Source organism: Desmodus rotundus, chromosome 8, assembly GCF_022682495.2.
Source record: "Desmodus rotundus isolate HL8 chromosome 8, HLdesRot8A.1, whole genome shotgun sequence".
Lineage (NCBI taxonomy): Eukaryota > Metazoa > Chordata > Mammalia > Chiroptera > Phyllostomidae > Desmodus > Desmodus rotundus.
In genome coordinates, this window is record NC_071394.1 from 121,262,814 (window position 1) to 121,282,685 (window position 19,872).

General features: G+C 44.3%; 1 protein-coding gene across 3 annotated transcripts in view; it reads right to left on the bottom strand.

The window, feature by feature from the left end:
* Positions 1-19,872, bottom strand: part of UBP1 (upstream binding protein 1) — a gene marked incomplete at its 5' end in the record, with an annotated part of 57,046 nt that overhangs the window by 3,145 nt on the left and 34,029 nt on the right. The window contains 12 exon segments of one of the 3 annotated variants that reach the window (XM_024566249.3): positions 2,327-2,378; positions 3,025-3,167; positions 5,198-5,316; positions 6,081-6,171; positions 8,851-8,944; positions 9,157-9,211; positions 10,870-10,973; positions 15,448-15,555; positions 16,004-16,114; positions 16,213-16,365; positions 18,177-18,283; positions 19,024-19,129. In XM_024566249.3, coding sequence (XP_024422017.1) covers positions 2,327-2,378; positions 3,025-3,167; positions 5,198-5,316; positions 6,081-6,171; positions 8,851-8,944; positions 9,157-9,211; positions 10,870-10,973; positions 15,448-15,555; positions 16,004-16,114; positions 16,213-16,365; positions 18,177-18,283; positions 19,024-19,129 — 1,243 coding nt within the window. 3 annotated transcript variants of the gene reach the window in all.

Below are 19,872 nucleotides of genomic sequence, written 5' to 3' on the forward strand. Positions count from 1 at the left end.
TTAAAAACCTTTTTTCATATAATTCTGCATTTAAAAACTCCCTCTTACAGAGAACTATAAGAACAGTGAATGAGATGACAATAAGTACATACTTATAATTACTTTGAATGTAAACAGCTAAATGCGCCAAAACAGACACACGATGGCTGCTGATTAAAGAACACGACCCATCTGCACGCTCCTCACAGGAGACCCACTGGAAACTGAAAGACACAGACTGAAAGCGCAGGGATGGAAAAGGTATTCTACGCAGGCAGAAACGAAAAGAAAGCTGGAGCAGCAATACTTACCTCTGTCAAAATAGATTTTATAAACAAAAAATGTAAAAAGAGACAAAGAAGGACACTGCATGGTTTTAAGTGGGTCAATCCAAAGAGATACAATAGTATATATCCATGCGCCCACCACAGGAGCAGCCAAGTATGTAAAGCAGTTATTGCCGACGTAAAGTGAGCAGTCCACACCCGACCCCCATCAGTGGCAGACAAGCCCGTCAGAAAATTAAGGAAATGTGGCCTTGAACATCACATTGGGTAAGATTGACTGAGTAAGACATTTATAGAACATTTCATCCAAAAACTGCAGAATACACTATTTTTTCAAGTGCACATGGAATATAGATCACATGTTAGGGCAGATCACATGTGAGGCCACAAAACAAGCCTCAGTAAATTCAAGACGACTGAAATCATACCAAGCATCTTTTCCAACCACAATGGCATGAAACTAGAAATCAACCACAGGAAGAAAACTGGAAAAAGACAAGTACACGGAGGCTCAACAACATTCTACTAAATAACCAATGGATCAAAGAGTAAATCAAGAAATCAAAAACTATCTTGAAACAAGAAAATGAAAACTCAACTTTTCAAATTTTGTGGAATTCAGCAAAACCAGTTCTACAAGGCAAGTTCACATACAGGCCTAGCTCAAGGAAAGCCCAAATCAACAGTCCAACTTTGCACCTAAAGGACCTGGAAGAGCAAAGAAAACCCAAAGTAAAAACCCCACCTAAGGGGTAAAACCCCCTTTCCCTAACCTTGATTGGAACTCAGGTCCTCTTTCAACGTCACTCCCTCAATGATTTCTGAGCCACACCTCACGCCCAGGCCTCTCCTGCCAGCCCGAGACAGGTATAATTAAATGCCAACGTCACATTCCTACACCCAGAATGGACCTCTTGACCAATCTCCCCCAACCGTAACTACTGGGGCCACTGTCCATTCAGTTCCTCTCCCCAAAGTCACAACCACTCCTCCCTCAAATGTGGGGTCCAGCAGAACCCCATCTACGCACATCAGATGACATCACCTCACACTGACATGACACCTCTTGCCTCCAGTTTTCCCATCTTCTCACCTGTCTCCAGGGTCGCGGAGGGAAAGAAAAACCCACGTTACCCCTTTGTTTAAACAAGCGCATTGGCTTCCCGGTGCATTTCCACTGCCATCACCAGGTCTCGCGTAACAGCCCCTGCCTTGCCTCCACCTTGCTCTACTCACCTACCTCACACTGCGTGATAGCTACCTGGCCTTCTTTTAAACCTCCTAAGCAGCCATGGTTTTTTCTGCACACACGGCTTTGGGATGGCCCTCGTATGGCTGCCTCCTTCTCATTCGTCAAGCCTCAGCACCAATGATACCACCTCAGAAAGGCCTTCCCCAACAGGTTTACGTCTCCCTACCCAGCTTCTCCTTATCCATAAACAGCCCCCGCTTTCCCATTCCTTCGTGGCACTGAAAGTATTTCTAACTGTGTGCATCTGCTGGCCAGTTCAGGCTTGCTTCCTCCACTGGAGTACGAGTTCCACAGACTGTTTTGGTAAGACTTTCCTAGCACCACAAGCGTGATGTCTGACAAAGATGCTCAGTTGGCTGGATGAACTGAGATTATCTTCCCCAGTCATCTCAAAGGATGGACTCTCCTCCTTGTTGGCTAGTTAATTTCTGTTACGACCATGAGAAATATTCTCCGGGGTCAGCCCCGGCTGGGTGCTCAGCTGGAGCGTCGTCTGTGGTTCAATCCTGGTTGCGGCTCACACTCACACTGCAGGTTTGAGCCCCAGTCGGCACGTATGGGAGGCAGCCAATCCATGTTTCTCTCTCCCTCCTCTAACACCGATGATCACACCCTTGGGTCAGGATTAAAACACACACACACACACACGTGTGTGTGGGTGTGTGTGTATTCTCTGCATTCATTTTTCCAACTCTTCTTAAAATTAGTAAAGCTAGCATTTCAAAAGTAAACACAAGGTGAGTGCTGATCACAGGCACACATCGTTTTCCACGACTCCAGCATTTTGAGACGCACACATTCAAAGTACCTTTCACTGTGGAGAATAAAAAACAACTCTCATCTTGAAAGTTCTGAACCATCTGAAAGGAGAAAGCAGATGTAGTTAGGATCCAGCTGTCCTGTAACTGACTTGAAAAGATTAAAATGGGCAGTTAAAGGAAAATGTCGACATCCGCACAGCACTACAAGAGCGCAGGGCTTTACCAAGGGCCGCGGGGCGCGGCGGCGGAGACCGACACCTGCTGCTCGGGGCAGTGCCCACGCGTGACAGTCCCCGGGGAGCATCTCCACCAGGTCCTCTGAATAGTCACCGTGACAAAAAGTCACTGCGTAAGTGCTCTTCTGTTATTACTTGTCACTGAACACCAGAAGAAGAAACCGTACCTCTAACCTTACTGTTTTTTAAATTAGTCACCAGATAGTGGGAAAAGGAAAACACACCCAAATGCCAAGGCCCCACTAGCCTGCAGTCCCCCCACGGAGTGTCTGCATTAAAAGGGGAGGGGGTGAGCCACAGCTCTCCTTGGTTTGAATTCCTTGCATCACTAGACTCCCTGAACCTCCTGGTGACCAATCCTTACAGGTTTGATTCCCAACAGTTTGAAAGGACTTTCAGGAGCACTTGTAAAGAGGCCACAGAACTGTTCTGTAGTTCTGCAGCGAGGTATATAAAAGTGAAAACCAGCGTGAGTGGGAAACGCAAGTGGGCACGTCAGTTCGAGTTACCTGATCGCTAACAAGAATGTGAATACCAGTGGGACCCTGTCTGTAAACCTGGTTAATTTGGTGGAAAGGAATATTAAACACCAACGCAAGTTTTCGAGCAACTTCTGAGGCAACCATTTCTTCCAAGTAGATGGCATGATAAACTGAAATAAAAAATACAAGAATAGCACTTTAGCGATAATCTTTTATCTGTTTCCCACCTGGATCTATAGGAAGATCACATCTTTCAAAGTACTAAAAATATAAACAGTAACAGTAATATCCGTACAAAAGGATTTGAGGTTTTCATTTTCATTAAAAACAAACAGGAATTGACTGCAAATGTGCCCAGGGGATCTTTCCAGAGTAATGGAACTAAACTGGATTGTGGCAATGGCTGCAACACTGTACATTTACTGAAATATCGCTGAATTATATAATTACAATGGGAGAATTTATGGTATATAAATTATACCCGGAGGAAAGCAAAAATGAGACATGATTCTAGCAATATATATATATTTTTTAAAAACCCAAAAAGTTCATAGTTTTTGATCAGTAACCATATGACTGAGAGTTCATCCCGAAGGATAAAAGCTATCTCCCCCCAGCCCCCAATTAAAAAGTGTAAGTGACAGCACATGGAAAGCTAAGGATGTGGCAGTGAGGCCTGTGGCTACTTTACACAGTCCCGGGTGTGTTCTGCCTCGTGTCCTGCCTTTCTGGACTGTGGAACCTGGCGTCAGCCACTGCACAGCGCCAGGTGTATCTGCAGTGGGTCTGACTCGGGCCCAGCTCAGTTCCTACCGGTTCAAGCCAGACATCGATCAGGAATATGAGTCCTCCAAATTTGCTTTCCCAAACAAGGGTTTTTTTTCTTGTGTAAGTACAGAAACCTTTGCTAATTATACAATATGAAAGTACTAGAATCTGGAACTATCATTAGGGTACTACTGTAGAGATGCTGGAGAGCAGGGTCACCAAACCCTGCCCTCACTCGCTCAAAAATAAAGTGTGAACAGCACCGAGCCACACCTGCCATCTACATGTTGTCTACACACCGGCTTCTGACACTACAACAGCAGAACGTGGCTTTTAACAGAAAAAGGTGGTTGACCCTGATCTAGGGGTGAGTTCACCAGTATTTTCACACACCCCTCCACTAACACTCATGTTTGAGGAGGCACCTTCCAAAATATTACAATCCTGACCACATGTAAATGACACAGAGGATCTTGATGATACATGCAGAGTTCCTTTAAAATGTGAGCCTCTAAGACCAAGGCTTAGCATCTATAGTCTTAAAATTCACAGCTTTTGAAGTCAAAATGACACCAAATGGGGAAGCTCACAACAGTGATGCTGTCCTCGGGGCTTTTTTTTAGTAAAATTCAAAGCACTACAAAGTATTTCTCAGAGCTTTATCTAGTATTAGGGCAAGTAACTGCCTCTTTGAATTCTGTATTTTCCCTGAAAAGCTGTGTGCGCCGCCCTTGCTGTGTTTCAGAATGTGGGAAGAGGGGGGCACATCACACACCCGCTTTACAAATGAGAATACACTTGCTGTTCTTCCCAAGGACCACATTTGGAGGATGGGGAGGGGCTGGGATTTTTATCTCCGCCCTAATTCAGAAAAACCTGCAGGAAGATGAGGCCCTCCCAGTACTCAGGTGATAAAGATGTAGCCAGCACTCACCACGCAGAGCTCACAGCACTGGCCAGATGCTTGCCTGAGAGAAGTCCACACACTTCCCACAAATGCACAGATGCATCTTTACACACGTGACATTTTAAGTCTTCTCCCCCAGTCAGTAAAATGGAGAAGAAGAAAAACCCTCCTGCTTTCTTGCCAAGAGGCCAAGGTCATATTCATCATTGCATCTAGGATTTTTTTTAAGGCTGCAAAACCCCCAAAGCATTAAGCTAGTCTTTTATGTGTTCAATATTTCTGGCATGGAGGGCCATGTAAAAAAAAAAAAAAAAAAAGATTATCGTGTGGCTGAAATAACTGAGACCCCCATCTTCCAGCTCCCAGGGGACTCGGCCCTAGAGCTCCGTGCCACCGGGACTCTCGCATCAGCAACTTGACCGTCCTAACGGGACAGGAGTCCTTCAACACCCTGGTTGAGACCTTCCGCTGGTACCTCAGTGTCAGAGAGGGAGTGATGGGAGGCTGAGATGCCCCCATACCCACCGTAGGGGGTCCCGCTGCCATTCTCAGCTCCGCGGCCTGCAGCCGGCTGCTGCCCCTGCAGCGCTGAGCTGCCCGGCTGCTCCTGGCAGACGTAGATGGTTAAGCGGGGCCTAACCGACCTGCAATCACAAGATGCCACTCATGAGCCCAGGAGAGAAAGCTGCTTCGCCACATGTACAAATGACACTACAGGAAGCTAAAGCGCTAGTTCCTTACGAGAACTTTACAATGTTAATTCATTATACAAAATAATGTACTAATAAAAAATAAAAACACACACCTCACACCAACTATCACAGGTGGTCTAATCTGATGATCCAGACTCTAAACCACTGAGATGGTCTGTCAGATGCTGGTAAATTTAAGTTTCAAGATTAAGTCAGCAATTTAAAATCAGTAAGGTTCAATTTTAATGGAATTTTCACACAGGTCTAGAAATAGCAATGACAGTAAATGAATCCTAAAAGCCAGCACAGTTTACAGTTCTTTCATTTTAACGCACAATTAGAGGTTTACATTTTTAATAACTGTTTAGTAGCAGCCATATGACCTTGAAAACCATAGATTCCGTATAGCTCACCTAAATGAGAAGTTTGTTTTCTTGGCAACAAACCCAGTCGTCTTCAAGAACTCAGTACTGCCCATGTGCATTGCTACCCGTCTTACCGTCTACCTCTGCCCTCATCAGTGCCTGCATCATATGTGGGCCTGCCCTGAAGGTGTACACAAAACAGTCTCCTCGTGAGCATGGCGCTGCCGACGCGCGGCAGCGCACAGGCACACGCCCACCTAGCGTGGACTCCCATTCTGCCCACAGCCCCACACAAAGAAAGGCACATTCTTATCTCAAGCAAGACAGTTCCTTTTAAACACAGTATGTTACCTTGACTTCAGGGAATTATAGAGCCGAATTCCATCGGCTGCACCACAAATTTGTACTAAATCTTCCTTTGTCAGTTTTAATAAGTCGGCACCTGGAGAACAGCATAAACAGATTCTTCTCAAAACAATGGAAAAGGAGCTACAGGACTGGCTGCTTTATGGCACCTGTCTTCACACAGTTAAACGTCTTTCAAAATCATCACAGGTCTCCAGTGTGTGCACACACACACAAATACACACACAGTTTCTCAGAGCCAAAGGAAATGCTGGCTCTTCCATGGCCGGTATGAGGAAGGAGCTTAGAAGCCCAGAGGCTGGTTAATCGGATCGCCAAGCAGGGCCCACAGGACGGTCTGCTCCAACACAGGGTTTCACCACCTGCGTTATTTTGGCCGTGTTGTGGTCGCGTGAACAAACGTGATTCTGACTCCAGATAATTTTCCTTGTGGCCACCCAGTCCAATCTTTCATTTTATAAAAAAGAGGAAATGAAGTCCAGAGATCTGGGGACTTGCCTAAAGTCGCAGGAGTTGGGAGGACACCTAAGTGCAGGCCTCTTTCTGCACATGCGCGGTGAAGTCAAGCTCTCCGGAACAACTGGCACAGCAGCCAGCTTTGGCACAAAAGCACAGCAGAGAACTGCGCGTTGTGCCCTAAGACTCCCCCCACCAAACCCTTGTAAGTGTAAACGACTTATCTGGACATGCTGTAAAATACAACAGAAAGGGGTACAGGGAGTGCTAGAGTCGGACCGAGCACAGGCTGGTCACGTTTGAAGCTGGGGATGGTTACCCAGGGGTCCATCGCACTCTTCAGTCTACTCTTTATGTTTGAAAGGTGTCCACAATCTTTTGTTTTCCCTTTTATTAACACTCAAGATGTAGTTTATTGGGAGAAGTAATGCCCGAACTGGGGTTCAGGCATGACTTCCATATGACAAATATCCACTTACCTATGTAACAAGACAATGGGGTTACCTTTCTATTTTTGAGGGCCTGAAGGTGAGAGCCCAACAACTATAGCTGGTAAGAGCAATGAAGACCAGACAGGCACATTTCCCATGAGGCATGAGCACTGATGGAGTCAGTTAAACAAAAAGGCTCACTCATCTCTCTGCTGTGGCCAATGACCTGCCTCCTGTGCCCCTGAACACAGGACTGGCTCACCGGTGGGGCAGGAGGTGGGTGTGTGCGCATCTGTAACCCTCCACAGAACTGGACGGATACTTGTGTGCACAGCCTTCCTGAAATGTGGATGCCTGTCAGGAGGCTTGGAGCAGGAGCTCAATCTCCTGCTCACCCTTCTATTACTGGGAAGCTCACAAGCTACAGGCAAGTGGCCAAGGCATGGGATCACAGTCACAGTGGAAAGAGCTTAGAACTCTCTAGATGGAAAGATGGATCAGTCTAATGTAACAGGCATAACCTGGGACCGCCCCCAGTTCCAATGGTCAGAGCTTTTTGTATGGGCTTTACTCTATGAGGGTTCAAGATGTGTTGCCCTCTCTCACACGCTGAACTTTTTGATTTCCAGTTTTTCAGATAAAAGGTTTTACTTAATCAAATAGAAGTGCGGCTGGTAGCGTGACTTGAACCCAGTGCTTTAATCTGAGAGACAAAGAATGACGTGTGAATGACCAATCATCACACAAGCACTGCGGTACGTGGCTGACGCAAAAGGAAGCCAGGCTCTTTGTGAGACCAGGCTTTCCTCTGGGCCGGGTATGTGCACGCCTCTGTTCCCTCCTCCTCAAAGGCTCAGGCTGTGCTTTCAAGGCCCTGCAGCACTGTGGGCAAAGGAAAGCTCAGCGGCCCAGCGGTTCTCAAGATGCGTCTGTTAGTGTTTTGTAGGAAAAGGGTCCCGGGGCCAAATATGTTTGGGAAAAATCTCCCACCTGGTGTATCTATTACTGTCCCTCTAAATAGGTTTCCTACTGCACCACCCAAAGAAGCACTTGCTTGGTCCCTTTTAAAATTCCACTCAATATTCCTTTAGCTAACTGTGCAAGGTTATACTTAGTATCATAAAAACCATACCTGAGCACATTCATACCATGCAATGCTACATAGCGATAAAGAGGAACAGCAAACTATTGATACACACAACTTGGATAGACTCAAGGGCATTATGCTGAGTTAAAAATAAAAGCCAATCTCAAAAGGTCACATACTGTATGATTCCATTTATATTAACACTCTTGAAATGACGCAAGCACAGAGACAGAGAACAGATTGTTGGGGGTTAGGGGTTGGTGGCGGTGGGTAGGACTGCGTAAGGGAAACCCTGTGGGGGCGTATTTCCGAATCTTCGGTGGGGGCTACACAAATCTGTGCGTGTGATAAATGACACAACTATATACATACAGTGCGCCAATGTCAATTCCATGGTTTTGATATTGTACTATAATCACATGAGTGCAGGGTACTCTGGAACACCTCTGTACTATCTTTGCAACTTAGAGCAAGGGAAAAATTCCTTCAAAATAAAAAGTTAGTAACTGAAGAAATTGCGTAGAACTGCACGTGCCCATACACGAAGGAGGGCGCACGGACCACGCTGACGTCAGCCCGATTCTGACAGTGTGCAAGGGCCACGCGAGCTGTTACCGCTGGGGGGGACTGGGTGACAGGAACACAGGGCGTCCCTGGGCGGGTTCTGACAACTTTTTATACATCTCTAGTTACTTCAAAATTTAAAAAAATAAGGTTAATGAAAAGTACAGAGACAAAAACACACATGCAAGTGCGTGTGTGTGCACATACACAAACATACCTGAAAAGTTGGAAAACAGTCTTGTGTAGGAAGAAAACCTGTTTTTGAGCAGCCACTGCTGTGTTTCCTGGGTCGTGGCTGAAGGCTGAAGTTGCTATTAACAAAACATAACAGAAGCTACTATTCACACTTACAAAAAATTAAAACCCCAGGTCCTTAGCATGTTATAAAGAACACTGAAGCAAAAGGCAGAAACTCTCCAAGTCTGACCATTCAGTGACCCAAACAATGACTCGAGCCCCTGCCAGGGCCTTAAAAATGCAGGTCCCAGAAAGCACCCAACACGTCCACGAACAAGATACTCACTTCACTAGAGGTCTGTGACACTCCATCGCCCTGATGATTCGGGGAAGAAGAATTGCTGGGGAGAGGGGAGAGGGAAGGAAAAGATGGTTACTGTTTGAGTGCGGGTGTAAATTTACAAAACACTGTGTGACGAAGCAAGATAAACTTGCAGTAAGAACGCTGATGCAGCTGGTCCGGGGTGAGTGTGACGATGATACTGTGACAGAAGACTTTCTAGTGTGTGCTGCCTCTCTAATCTGTTCTGGTGAGAGACTCAAGTCTTGTGAAACAAAGGGGCTCCAATTATCTCCAGGATAATAAGAAAATGAAGGATACTCATTTTAGTTGGGAAAAAAATGTGAAAAACCAAGAAAGATAAACAATGGAAAGTTACTGCAAACAAAGTCTACTTGAAACAGTAAGCTGTAAGAAGTGGAATGATAATCCCAAATCAAAATGGAGAACGATATCCCTGTAATTAATTACATTTACCCATGACTAAAGAGGGTGAAATTCAAGAGAAGGAAGGAAACCAACAGGTACCGCTATCCTTTTGTTACTAAGGGAAAATGAAAAACACTTCCCCAGGGAACGTGGCCACCTCCCAGGTCCCGGGCTCTGACTGCTTGCTTAGCACTTGTACTCGGCGTTTTGCCCGGGTTCACTGTGTTGATTGCTGACCACCCTCCTTCACCCCCTGGAACTTCAGCTTCTCAGGCAGGGATCTGCCTGTCAAGTATCATGGCACTGGGAACAGTGCTGGGCACACATGGCCTCAGGAACCCTCCAGTCAGCTAGTGAGTCCGTGAACTCACAGCTTGTCTCTACTATCCCAATCACTTTCTAAGACTGCTGAAGCTGGACTTGACTGAAACGGGAAGAGCCCCCCTACACGGCAACATGCTGGTCTGGTCTTCTGGACTCTTCCCTGTCTGAGTCCAAGAGTCTTCTTCTGCTCTTAGAGCGCAACCACTGAAAAAACTAGCTGCCTCACCAGCTCTTCCTTGTCCTCGGGGAAAAGCATGTTTGTGTTCCCTCAGAGTCACATGTGAAACCTCAGCCCACAGTGACAGTGCTGGGGGGCGGGGCCGGGACTCCCTCAGGCAGGCAGGCCCTGGTCTGACCTGACTGGCACCAGTCCTTCAGCAAAGCCCCACGTGGCGGGGAAGCCCCGTGGGGCGCCCGCTCCTGCTCCCACCCAGAGGGCACGGGACTTTCAGCTGCATGTCAAGGCCAGGCAGTTGAATAAACAAAGTCTACCACTCCCATTTTTAAAACCACTGTAAGTCCTTAGAAACTGGAAGCCCTTCCTTTAAGTTTAAAGACTTATTAAACAAATAGTGTATTTATTAGGAAGGAGAAGGAGTGGAGCAGAAAATAACCCTTGTTTGACATGATGAGCATTTGTAACAACTGCAATCTTAACACATTCAAGTCATAGTTTCACCTTTAAATCTCACTGCCCTTTCTCTAACCATGAACCCCACTAATGTTCTTTTTCTCTCATGAAGAACGTATCTTGAAAACGCCCCCGCCCCTACAATGTCCATAGTTGGTGAACGTGTGAGACACAAGGCGCTGGGAGGTGGAAGGCAGGCGGGTGAGGAGGATTTTCTCTGAAATCGGGGGGTCGGATTTCCCATGGCTACATACTTCAGATAAACAGAGAGGGAGGGCAACAAAGGAGCTCGAGCATCAGTCAGCCTCAGGTGCACAATGACACAAAGCAGGTACCTGTCGGGGACACTGCAAGTGCTCTGCTGTGGGGACGTGAAGGTGGGCGCGGCGGAGGGACTGTTATTCACATAGGCTGTGGGGGTGTCGGGCCACGGAGAACACTAAGGATACAAACAAAAATAAATTAATAGTATGCTTTTAAAGGACATGGGAGAAACACTTGTATGTTACTCTCTAGTCTGGCCGAGTACAAGATTATAAAACACAAGACACCTGACACCCATCAAGCACCCTCACGGAAATGCACCAGACTGCCTTCTGCTGTACGTGCCTAGGCACTAATTAATTCCAGAGAAGACCGGAAGTGATGATAGCAGCAGAACTTCATGCAGGCATTTTAAATGTATACTTATTACGATTTGCTTTCAAGAGCTTTTCACCTCCCTCTATCAATTCTCCAAAAAGTGCCTATCAAGGTTCAAGAACAGCAGAGGCAAGAAAGGACTCATAAGCAACATCCGACATCACATGGTGGCAGGGACAGTGTCTGTCCTACCTAGTGCTCCTTTTGCCTCAACAGTGCCCACCTGCTTCCTTGATTGCTCTAAGATTAATAGTCCCCCAGTAAGATGAGACCGATTCAGACCAAAATACAACTGAGTGTGGTACTGCCTGTATCTACCTATCCACGTGTGTTTATTATTTATATTTTCTGGAAGGGCGTGGTAAACTAAAATACTTTTCAGCCCGAGGCACAATTCTGACCTGAGAGAGAGCAAAGACACACAGGCACACCGACACTGAAAGCTGCTGAGCAGGCCGGGGAGGTGCCAAGTTGAAGTCGTCAAACCTGACCTATAAAGGAAGCCTAGTCACTTCACTCCGTGTATTCTTCACTGCCGAGAGAGAAGTATCTAAAATCTCTCTTATCTATAAAAAATCCTATAATTAGTTATGTTTTCTCCTGTCTTATTCAAAATGTATTTCCAATAACACTTCTATTTTATATTAAAAAATTATTCATCAAAATTTACATGATTTGTTGCTTTGATAAACTGGCACCAGTAATAATAAAGTTAAAATTTTTTTCAACTGATTTAGCCTATGGTCACAGAAAATTAAAAAAATTAAATGCCAACATATGTATTTGCCATAAAAAATTAGGGTGATAATTAAAAGACTTCCAGGCATAAAAGTATGCCACAATAGGGTGAAATTATTTAAGGGGAGTGGAAAAGAGAACATGAAATGAAGAAGAGAAAGTAGAGTAACGTTTCCGACTTATGAAAGAGCTTGATCGTGGAATTTAAACTAACAACGGTGGGTGTCGAAACTGCTACGGGAGTTGGGGTCCACAGACTAAACTTCCACGTTGTAAATGCAAATATCCACTCTGTCAGAGAACTGTCTCCTCTGGAACTACCACCTTTTTTACAGATTTTACTTGTTTGTTTGTTTTTAAAGAGAGGGGAAGGGAGGGAGAAGGAGAGGGAAGGAAACATCGACGGGCTGCCTGTGGTACACGCCCTGACAAGGGGCCAAACCTGCAACCCAGGATGTGCCCTGACCAGGAATCAAACCAGCTGTCTTTCGCTCTGCGGGGTCATGCCCAACCAACCGAGCCACACCAGTAAGGCTCCTACTTAAATGCATAATGAAAACTTTCAGTTGTCAACCTGAAAACGCAGAGGAGCTACGAGACTATGAAGCACTTTGAGGACAGAAATGAAGTCTTTCCAATGGTTACAGGAACTTAAAGGAACTGACACCTGTCAAAAGCAAGGATACGAGAAAAACAAAACAGAAATCCCAAATCTTAATATTATTAACAACTCCCCACATGTAAACTTTCAAAAATGGGGAAAATGACAGAACGTACTGTTCTCAACTTTCACAAAGAGAAATTTACTGGCTGGACAGCATTGCTAACCATACTGCAGAGCATACTAATTTCACTATAAGTTTCACACAACAACGCTATTTCTTAAATCAGGGCCCTTGTGTGCCTTTCCACCTTATTAAGTAATTACCTCCTTAGCCTATATATAGTTTGAGGAACCCAAGACCTCGTGAGCCAACTGGCAGATGGAGTAACCTATGAGCGTCCCATGCTCACGGTCGTCTCTACTACCTGGAAGAACTTCCTGCTACACCCTCCTCTCCAACACAAAATACTGCAGTGCAGCAGAACACACACAGCTAAATCATATCAACCTCTTAACGCAAGCCTCCCACAGTTTGCTTTGTTAATTATTGCCAGCTGTCTACCAAGGAAATGAAGCCAGCAAAAGCTTCATGTTAGAGACACCAAATTGACGGAAACCTCGTAGACAGACCGATTTCCACTTTTACATATCTAGACTCTTTTAGCAGTAGAGAGGTAAGGCTGTTAACAGCTGACATGTAGGACCTGCCCATAAATATGAGACTTGATTCACTGAACACTAGAAAGCTAGTGTTCAGTGAAAACTGGTTCTATGGGGAAGCCTCTACTTTTAGAAAATAACAGGTTCCAAGTTCTTAAATGGCCTGGCTAAATGAAACACCAAGACCTACATGCCTGCCTGTGTTCCACAGGTCTCGCCAGCAGCCTCCACCCAGGATGGTAGAGGCCTACTGAGGAGTATTTTCACCATGTTCCCTCTACCTTGTCCTTCCCTGCCTGTGAAAGTAGGCAACGGTGCAAAGTAGACCATGGTCCTTCTACAGACGCCTGTAACCCATGAGCGCTCCACTGCTGCCTGGCCTGGACTCTTACAGTCACGGTGTAGGTACTCCCTCCTCGGGTGGACTAGAAAATGATGACCCATCGTCGACTATAGAAATCAGCAGCCCTGACCTGAGCCAATAAAATGCAGCTCAGAGGCAAAGACGACAGACACCTGAGTAAGGGTTTGTTCTGCAGCAGCTCTCAGGAACCAACAACAGCCCTCTATTCAATGGGGGACCATTTCACACAGCACCTTTCAACCCTGACAGATAAGTCTGGGTATCCCTTCTCCACTGACAGCCAACTGTGACTTTCCAAGAACTGTTAAAAAAAAAAAAAAGTGCTGGCCTCCCTCTTTAGGTACTTGAAGAAATACATGCAATGCTGCAGACTTTCTTCTTTAGGGGATTAATTTGCACCTTGCTTTTTAAAAACAGGTTTCCAAGAGGAGCTCTAACCACCCCTAGCAATATCCTAAGCAAACCAAATGCAGCTTGGGGCAGCAGCCAACACAGACGAGGAAGATGTGAAATCCCAGGCCAATGAACTGCTGACGTTTTGCATACTTTAGACTTGAGTTAAGAATCATTAATAATTTACCGATAATTCTACCATCTCCAGAGTAGCTTTGGGCTTGAATACATTATTTTATGAATGAGCAGAACCCATTCCACTTAATTAAATAGTTTTTAATAAGAGGGAAAAAGTGATTTGAGTTACCACGGTTTCCCCCCGAAAGTTTAAGAACCACCTGTGAGTCTTCGGCTGGGAAATCAGAAGAGGATCAACAGAAAATTGGAGGACCCAGCATTTGGGGAAGGAGTACTGAGCAGTTCCACACAGCCTTTGACTTGCATCAGAAAGCCCAGTGAAAATGCAACAAGTGTGCTCCCCATCCCTCCAGAGGAGTACACTTTCGGTAGTAGTGCATACAGAAGCATTTAAACCGTTTCGCCTCGACGCCTTTACAGTGCTCGGGAAATGAAGGTCTAGTGAGAGTGCTCGTGACGTGCATAGCCTACAGATAATCACAGACACGTTTACGAGCAAGAACTCCATTTCTGGCACCTTGATGATATGAACACCGCAAAGATGAATAGAGCAGCCATTGATACAGATGATGAGTTATTTAAGAAAAGGGTTAATGCTGTGTTTACACTTACTGTGGACACACAGCTGAGCTGGACTGTTAGATGAAGAGAGGTGTCACAGAGTAAGGATTTGCTACACTTAAGCTGACAAAGCTCACATTCAACCAAAAATCCCCTGGCTGTATGTTGGGGGGAACCTGGCCTGAAGCGTAAGTGCACGATGCAGTGCATGTTCACAGTGCAGTGCCAAGAGGAAACACTGATGCAAAGACTTTTTCCTACCAGTGCTGCCAAATGGGCTTTTAAAAGCTCAGACAGACACACGTCCTTATACAACCCACAGGGAAATGTGACACAAAGTAATGCCTATGTTGATGTTAAGCTTGCTGCCATCATTTCTCTAAATATCCATGAAATTTTCTTATCTGTTGTACACACGAAGAAGCAAAACCTTTTTAAATTACACGAAAATGATAACTACTTTCCTAAAGAATGTGTTTTCAATTAAGTCAGTGCTCCTAAAGGAAGTGTGCTGTGACAAGGAGAGAGGGAGGGAGGGAGGAAGGAAAGGAGACAGGGAGGGAGCCCATTTCTAAGTGTCGTTTTTCCCTCCAAAACCACCCAATAAGGTCAACTTTGTTTTAAAGTGTTAGATTTAGGAAATTTTCCTTAGTGAGGAACAAACAGAAAGCAGGAAGTCTAAACAAAAGCAAATTAAATCAAGACAAGGACATTAAAAACAAATTTGGCTTTACTTTTCAGTGGAAGTAGGTCCTATATCTAACACTGCACAAGGGTTCTTGCACAATGAAAAGAGAAGCAGAAGTCCCTTACACTGCCTCGCTTTGCCAGAGAATCACCGTAGTCTGCTGGCAAAGTCCGCTTGCTGGACTTTTTCTGCTCATGTTCAACTGCATCTTCAATTATAGGCTCAAGCCTCATCTGGACAAACACCAAAGATTGGGATCAATGTGTTTTCATTATACAAAGAAAGATCTAACACCCTGTTTTATGTCTCTGCAGTCCAAATTAAACAACCACATGACTAGCAGGATTCAAAGTTAAAGAAAATGCAAAACCCCAGCAGTGACAATCAAACTTTCTAGGCCCCAACTTAATCTCTTGCCAACTTCAAGATTTTTAAGGTCTGTTTCTGAGACCTGTTTGGGATTTCAGCATCTTCATTCAAGATCCCACCCAGGAAACTAATCCATTAAAATCCCAGAATTTAAATGACATATTTCCCCCACAAATTTCACAAAGAACGTGTGTCCATCTATCCCCTCCCCGCAATCTCCCCCAACCCTTTTGTAGCGAAACTCATCCTTAGGAAGTGCGACTATGCAAACCTCCGCTTCTCTTCAGACACCGAAGTGCTGCTCTGCATTACCTCTGTGAGGATTGTGGTATCATAGGAGGGCTGATACTTTTCTTTCTCGTGAGCAGTTCTCTTCTCCATCTTCTCTCGATCAGTCTTTTGTTTCCGGTCTGCACCTTTAGGCTAAAATACAAAGTAGGTTATTTCATCTATCAGGTTACAAACAACTTTACAGGCAAAACTGGGCTTTATTTACTGAAAGCTTGGTTTCTATCTCTTACCTTGAAAACTTTGATTTGGCAGCTAGCTGAGTGTAGATGGTCTGTGTATTCTCCATTTTCATTCTGCTTAAAGGTGTCAACCTGGATCCTAAAAGGCACTCCCTTTTCACCCCCGTGCTTCCGTGGGGTAAATTCTGTGCTGATGCAGTGTACCTAAAGAATTCGGAAAGGGTTCAAGTACCACCCACTGATTTGTTCCCTCTGGATGTCCCGCCACCTCTCTACATTCCAGATCCTTTAAAACAAACTCCTGTATCTTAGCCAGGTAGCTGATACGAATTTCTCTGATTACTTTTAATACTGGCTTTCCTTTCACAAATCCAACTGAGCCTTTCTGAACTTTTGGGAAGGAGCTCTCATCCCCCATTCCAATGTCTCTCCTCTAAGGCAGGACTTGCTCCCATCAAGAGTACAACAGTACAGACGCTTCCTGCCTACCTCCCCTACCTCCACTTCAGACGGTATGCTGCTCAGACCCAGGGTCCTAAGCCTAAACTCAATCCACAGCAACCCTCACCTCACCATTCGGAGCTTCCACTGCTTGCCCTCTACTGCCATTTCCCCAACTCTACCTCGTCAATCATCTTACAGCCGTTCCAACCCACATCAACTTGGTATACTTTGCCTGGGGAACTTCCACAGTCCAGGAAGCCCACGGTCTGTCCTACTTGTATGCATTTAAACTCTTTGCCAACTCTTCAAAGGGTCCTGAGTGCAATAGGCATCTCCTACCGCTCTGCATCCTCTCCTAATACCACAAAGATGGCTTTAGGATACCTCACAGGATTGGGAAACAGATTTGGGTAATTTCTGACTGCCACACATCCCATCTGCTAGTGACTCTTGAAGTTAAAACTGATCCCTGGAGTATACTGTGCACAGCCTGAGATGCAAAACCAGCTCTTATACCACTTTCGTTCACTACATAACTATTTATCCTGTTAGAGAAACAGTATGAAAAACCATTCAACAAATATGAGCCATGTCCCTAGGGACTACTGATTTATGAGAGATAATATCTGCCAGGCCACAAAAATTCAGAATGCCAAAGATTCTTTACTGTTACAAAAACCACAGTCTCCTTAGGCTGGTCAGCAATTAAGCAACGTGCCTTTTCTACATAAGGGCACTTCACCAGCTGTTTTAATTCTGCCACTTACAAATCTGAACATCCCAGGTATTAGAATTACCATTTATTGTACATATAATACTAATGTTTAAAAGAACTTATCTCTTAGATACAAACTGAGTATTTATGGTTGAAATGAAGTGCCTGAGAGTTGCTTTAAGGTATTCCATCAGTAACTTACAAAGGGGGAGGAACTACTAACTCTTGAAGCCATGTGGTAATTACACAGACGATTCATTATTATTGTTCTTTTACTTTTGTGGACGTTTGAAAAATCTCAGTATTAGAATGTTTTTTAACCAAGAATCACCCAATTTTTAAATCACATACTTTAAAATGGCAGATTTGGTTCAAGAGAAATGCATCTTATGAAAAACGGAAGTTTGATTATTCTTACCACCAGAACTTAAGTAACATCTGAATAATGTTTTATATGTCAGATTGCTTTTATATGTTAGTTTGTAATAATGGATTTAATAGATTAACCCCCAATTTAACAGTGTATATTTTTAAAAAGACATTGTTGTACATGTGGCTACTATCCATCATATAGTCATGCTGGATGAGAGACTGTCAATGCTGTTTATGTATAGACAGCTAGGGGGAAAAGACGGTATTTATCACTGTTTCTACTATTAAAATAGCCCAGGTTAGAAGCCACCTCTTAATGTAATAAATACTTCATTTTGAGGGGGAAAAAAAGACATTACAAAGCAGTTTACAAATAAGCTTTTAAGAAAGTGGTATCATGCATGAAGAATTCAGTCTTGCCCATGGCCTTATAAAAGGCTACGCTAGTAACGTCATTACCTCTAGGAATGTAAAAAATCCAAACCTGAATGAAGGCGGATGTGCGTTTTGCAGGGTCCCACAGAAATTCAACCGCGTTTAACTGGCTGGGGTTTGTCCTTTTGTCAATGATTCCCACCGACATTGGAATATCTGCATTTTAAAAAGGAGTTACACAGAAACTCATGCACTGTAAATAGTTTAAAAGCTTACCACTTACTATAATTATGTTCTAGTGAAAAATGTTATACCTCCGAGATGAACGTTTTTCTTCAACATTCTCCAGGGCCATTTATTTCAACACCAAAACCCACCTAATGAGTATCATACTTCTTCCAGCACGGTTTCCATATCATTTTATTCAGAATATGATGGACAGTGCCAATTGAGAATTAATTAGTTTTGAACTCATAAAATTCTTGGCTAAGGGTCTTTTAAGCACCAAAAACTAAAGTTGGCCCTCGAACAACATGGGGGAGAACCACATGGGTCCACTTACATGCTAATTCCTTCAATAAATACTGTAAATGTATTTTCCCTTCTTTAGGATTTTCTTTCCTCTAGCTTCCTTTACTGTAAGAATACAGTTTATAATACAAATAACATACAAAATACGTATTACCTGACTTTATATTGTCTGTAAAGCTTCCGACCAACAGAAGGCTGTTAGTTAAGTTTCGGGGAGTCTAGTTACGTGCAAATTTTTGACCGCATGGTGGTCAGTGCCCCTAACCCCTGCGTTGTTCAAGGGTCAACCTTTCAAACTACAAAACAACTCAAGGCACGTGGGACCCGCTCACTCCGGAACTCTTCACCCAAGAGCACACGGCGCCAACACAGACACAGCTAAAACGCCTTGGCATCCCTCCGAGGTCTTCTGACGGCCACTGTACCTAAATCAAGAAGTCGGTCTCCTGGGCGATTCCACTTCCACCCTTCGAGTTGCTGATGCTCTGTATACTGTAGCCGTCTATCGTGGAATACAACTCTTATGATGCTCTAGGGAATAAGTGGGGAAAATGAGTACTTTTAAACCGTTCCGGCTAAAAGGCAGAAGCATTTTCACGTCTTATGCATTCCTACAATAGAAGAGCATACAAAAACAAATTCTGCTTTAAGCATTTTATAAATTAACCACTTTGCTCTTTTTTACCTGGATTATTGGTACAGTTATTTCATGCAGAGAACTATAGTTCAAATGTAAAAAGCCTAAATAAAATGATTGATTAGGTGTAATTTTTATTAAAAAACATGATATTGCAATTCAGAATTAAGGTCCATGCCCACAAAATTCATGAGTAAGAATTATATTTCTATGAAGAAAACACTGGAAGAACACAGGAATCACTAAAATGAACAGGTGGCATAAACAGAGTCAGAGAAACCCAGGCACGATGGTAAAACTGTTCATTTAAAGTGACAGTTAATAACCGAGTATCTTTAAAAAGACAGTCACTTGGGAGGAAGAATGGAGGTCTGCCCCCACCCTGAGAACATATATGCAAAATTCACTCTCAGCTATTTTACCTGAAAGTCAGGTTGTCTGAGGTAAGCAAGAAACACACACACTCACACAAGCTAACTCTTTTCAAACACTCAAGTTCCCAAGAAAAGGTTCTAATTCAACTCCACAAACTCTGGGCCGAGTCTCTGTCCTCCACGTATCATCCCTCCTTCACCTCCCACAGGTTTGGGGAGCCAGCTACTATTTCATTCCAGGGACAGGATTAAACAGGTCATCA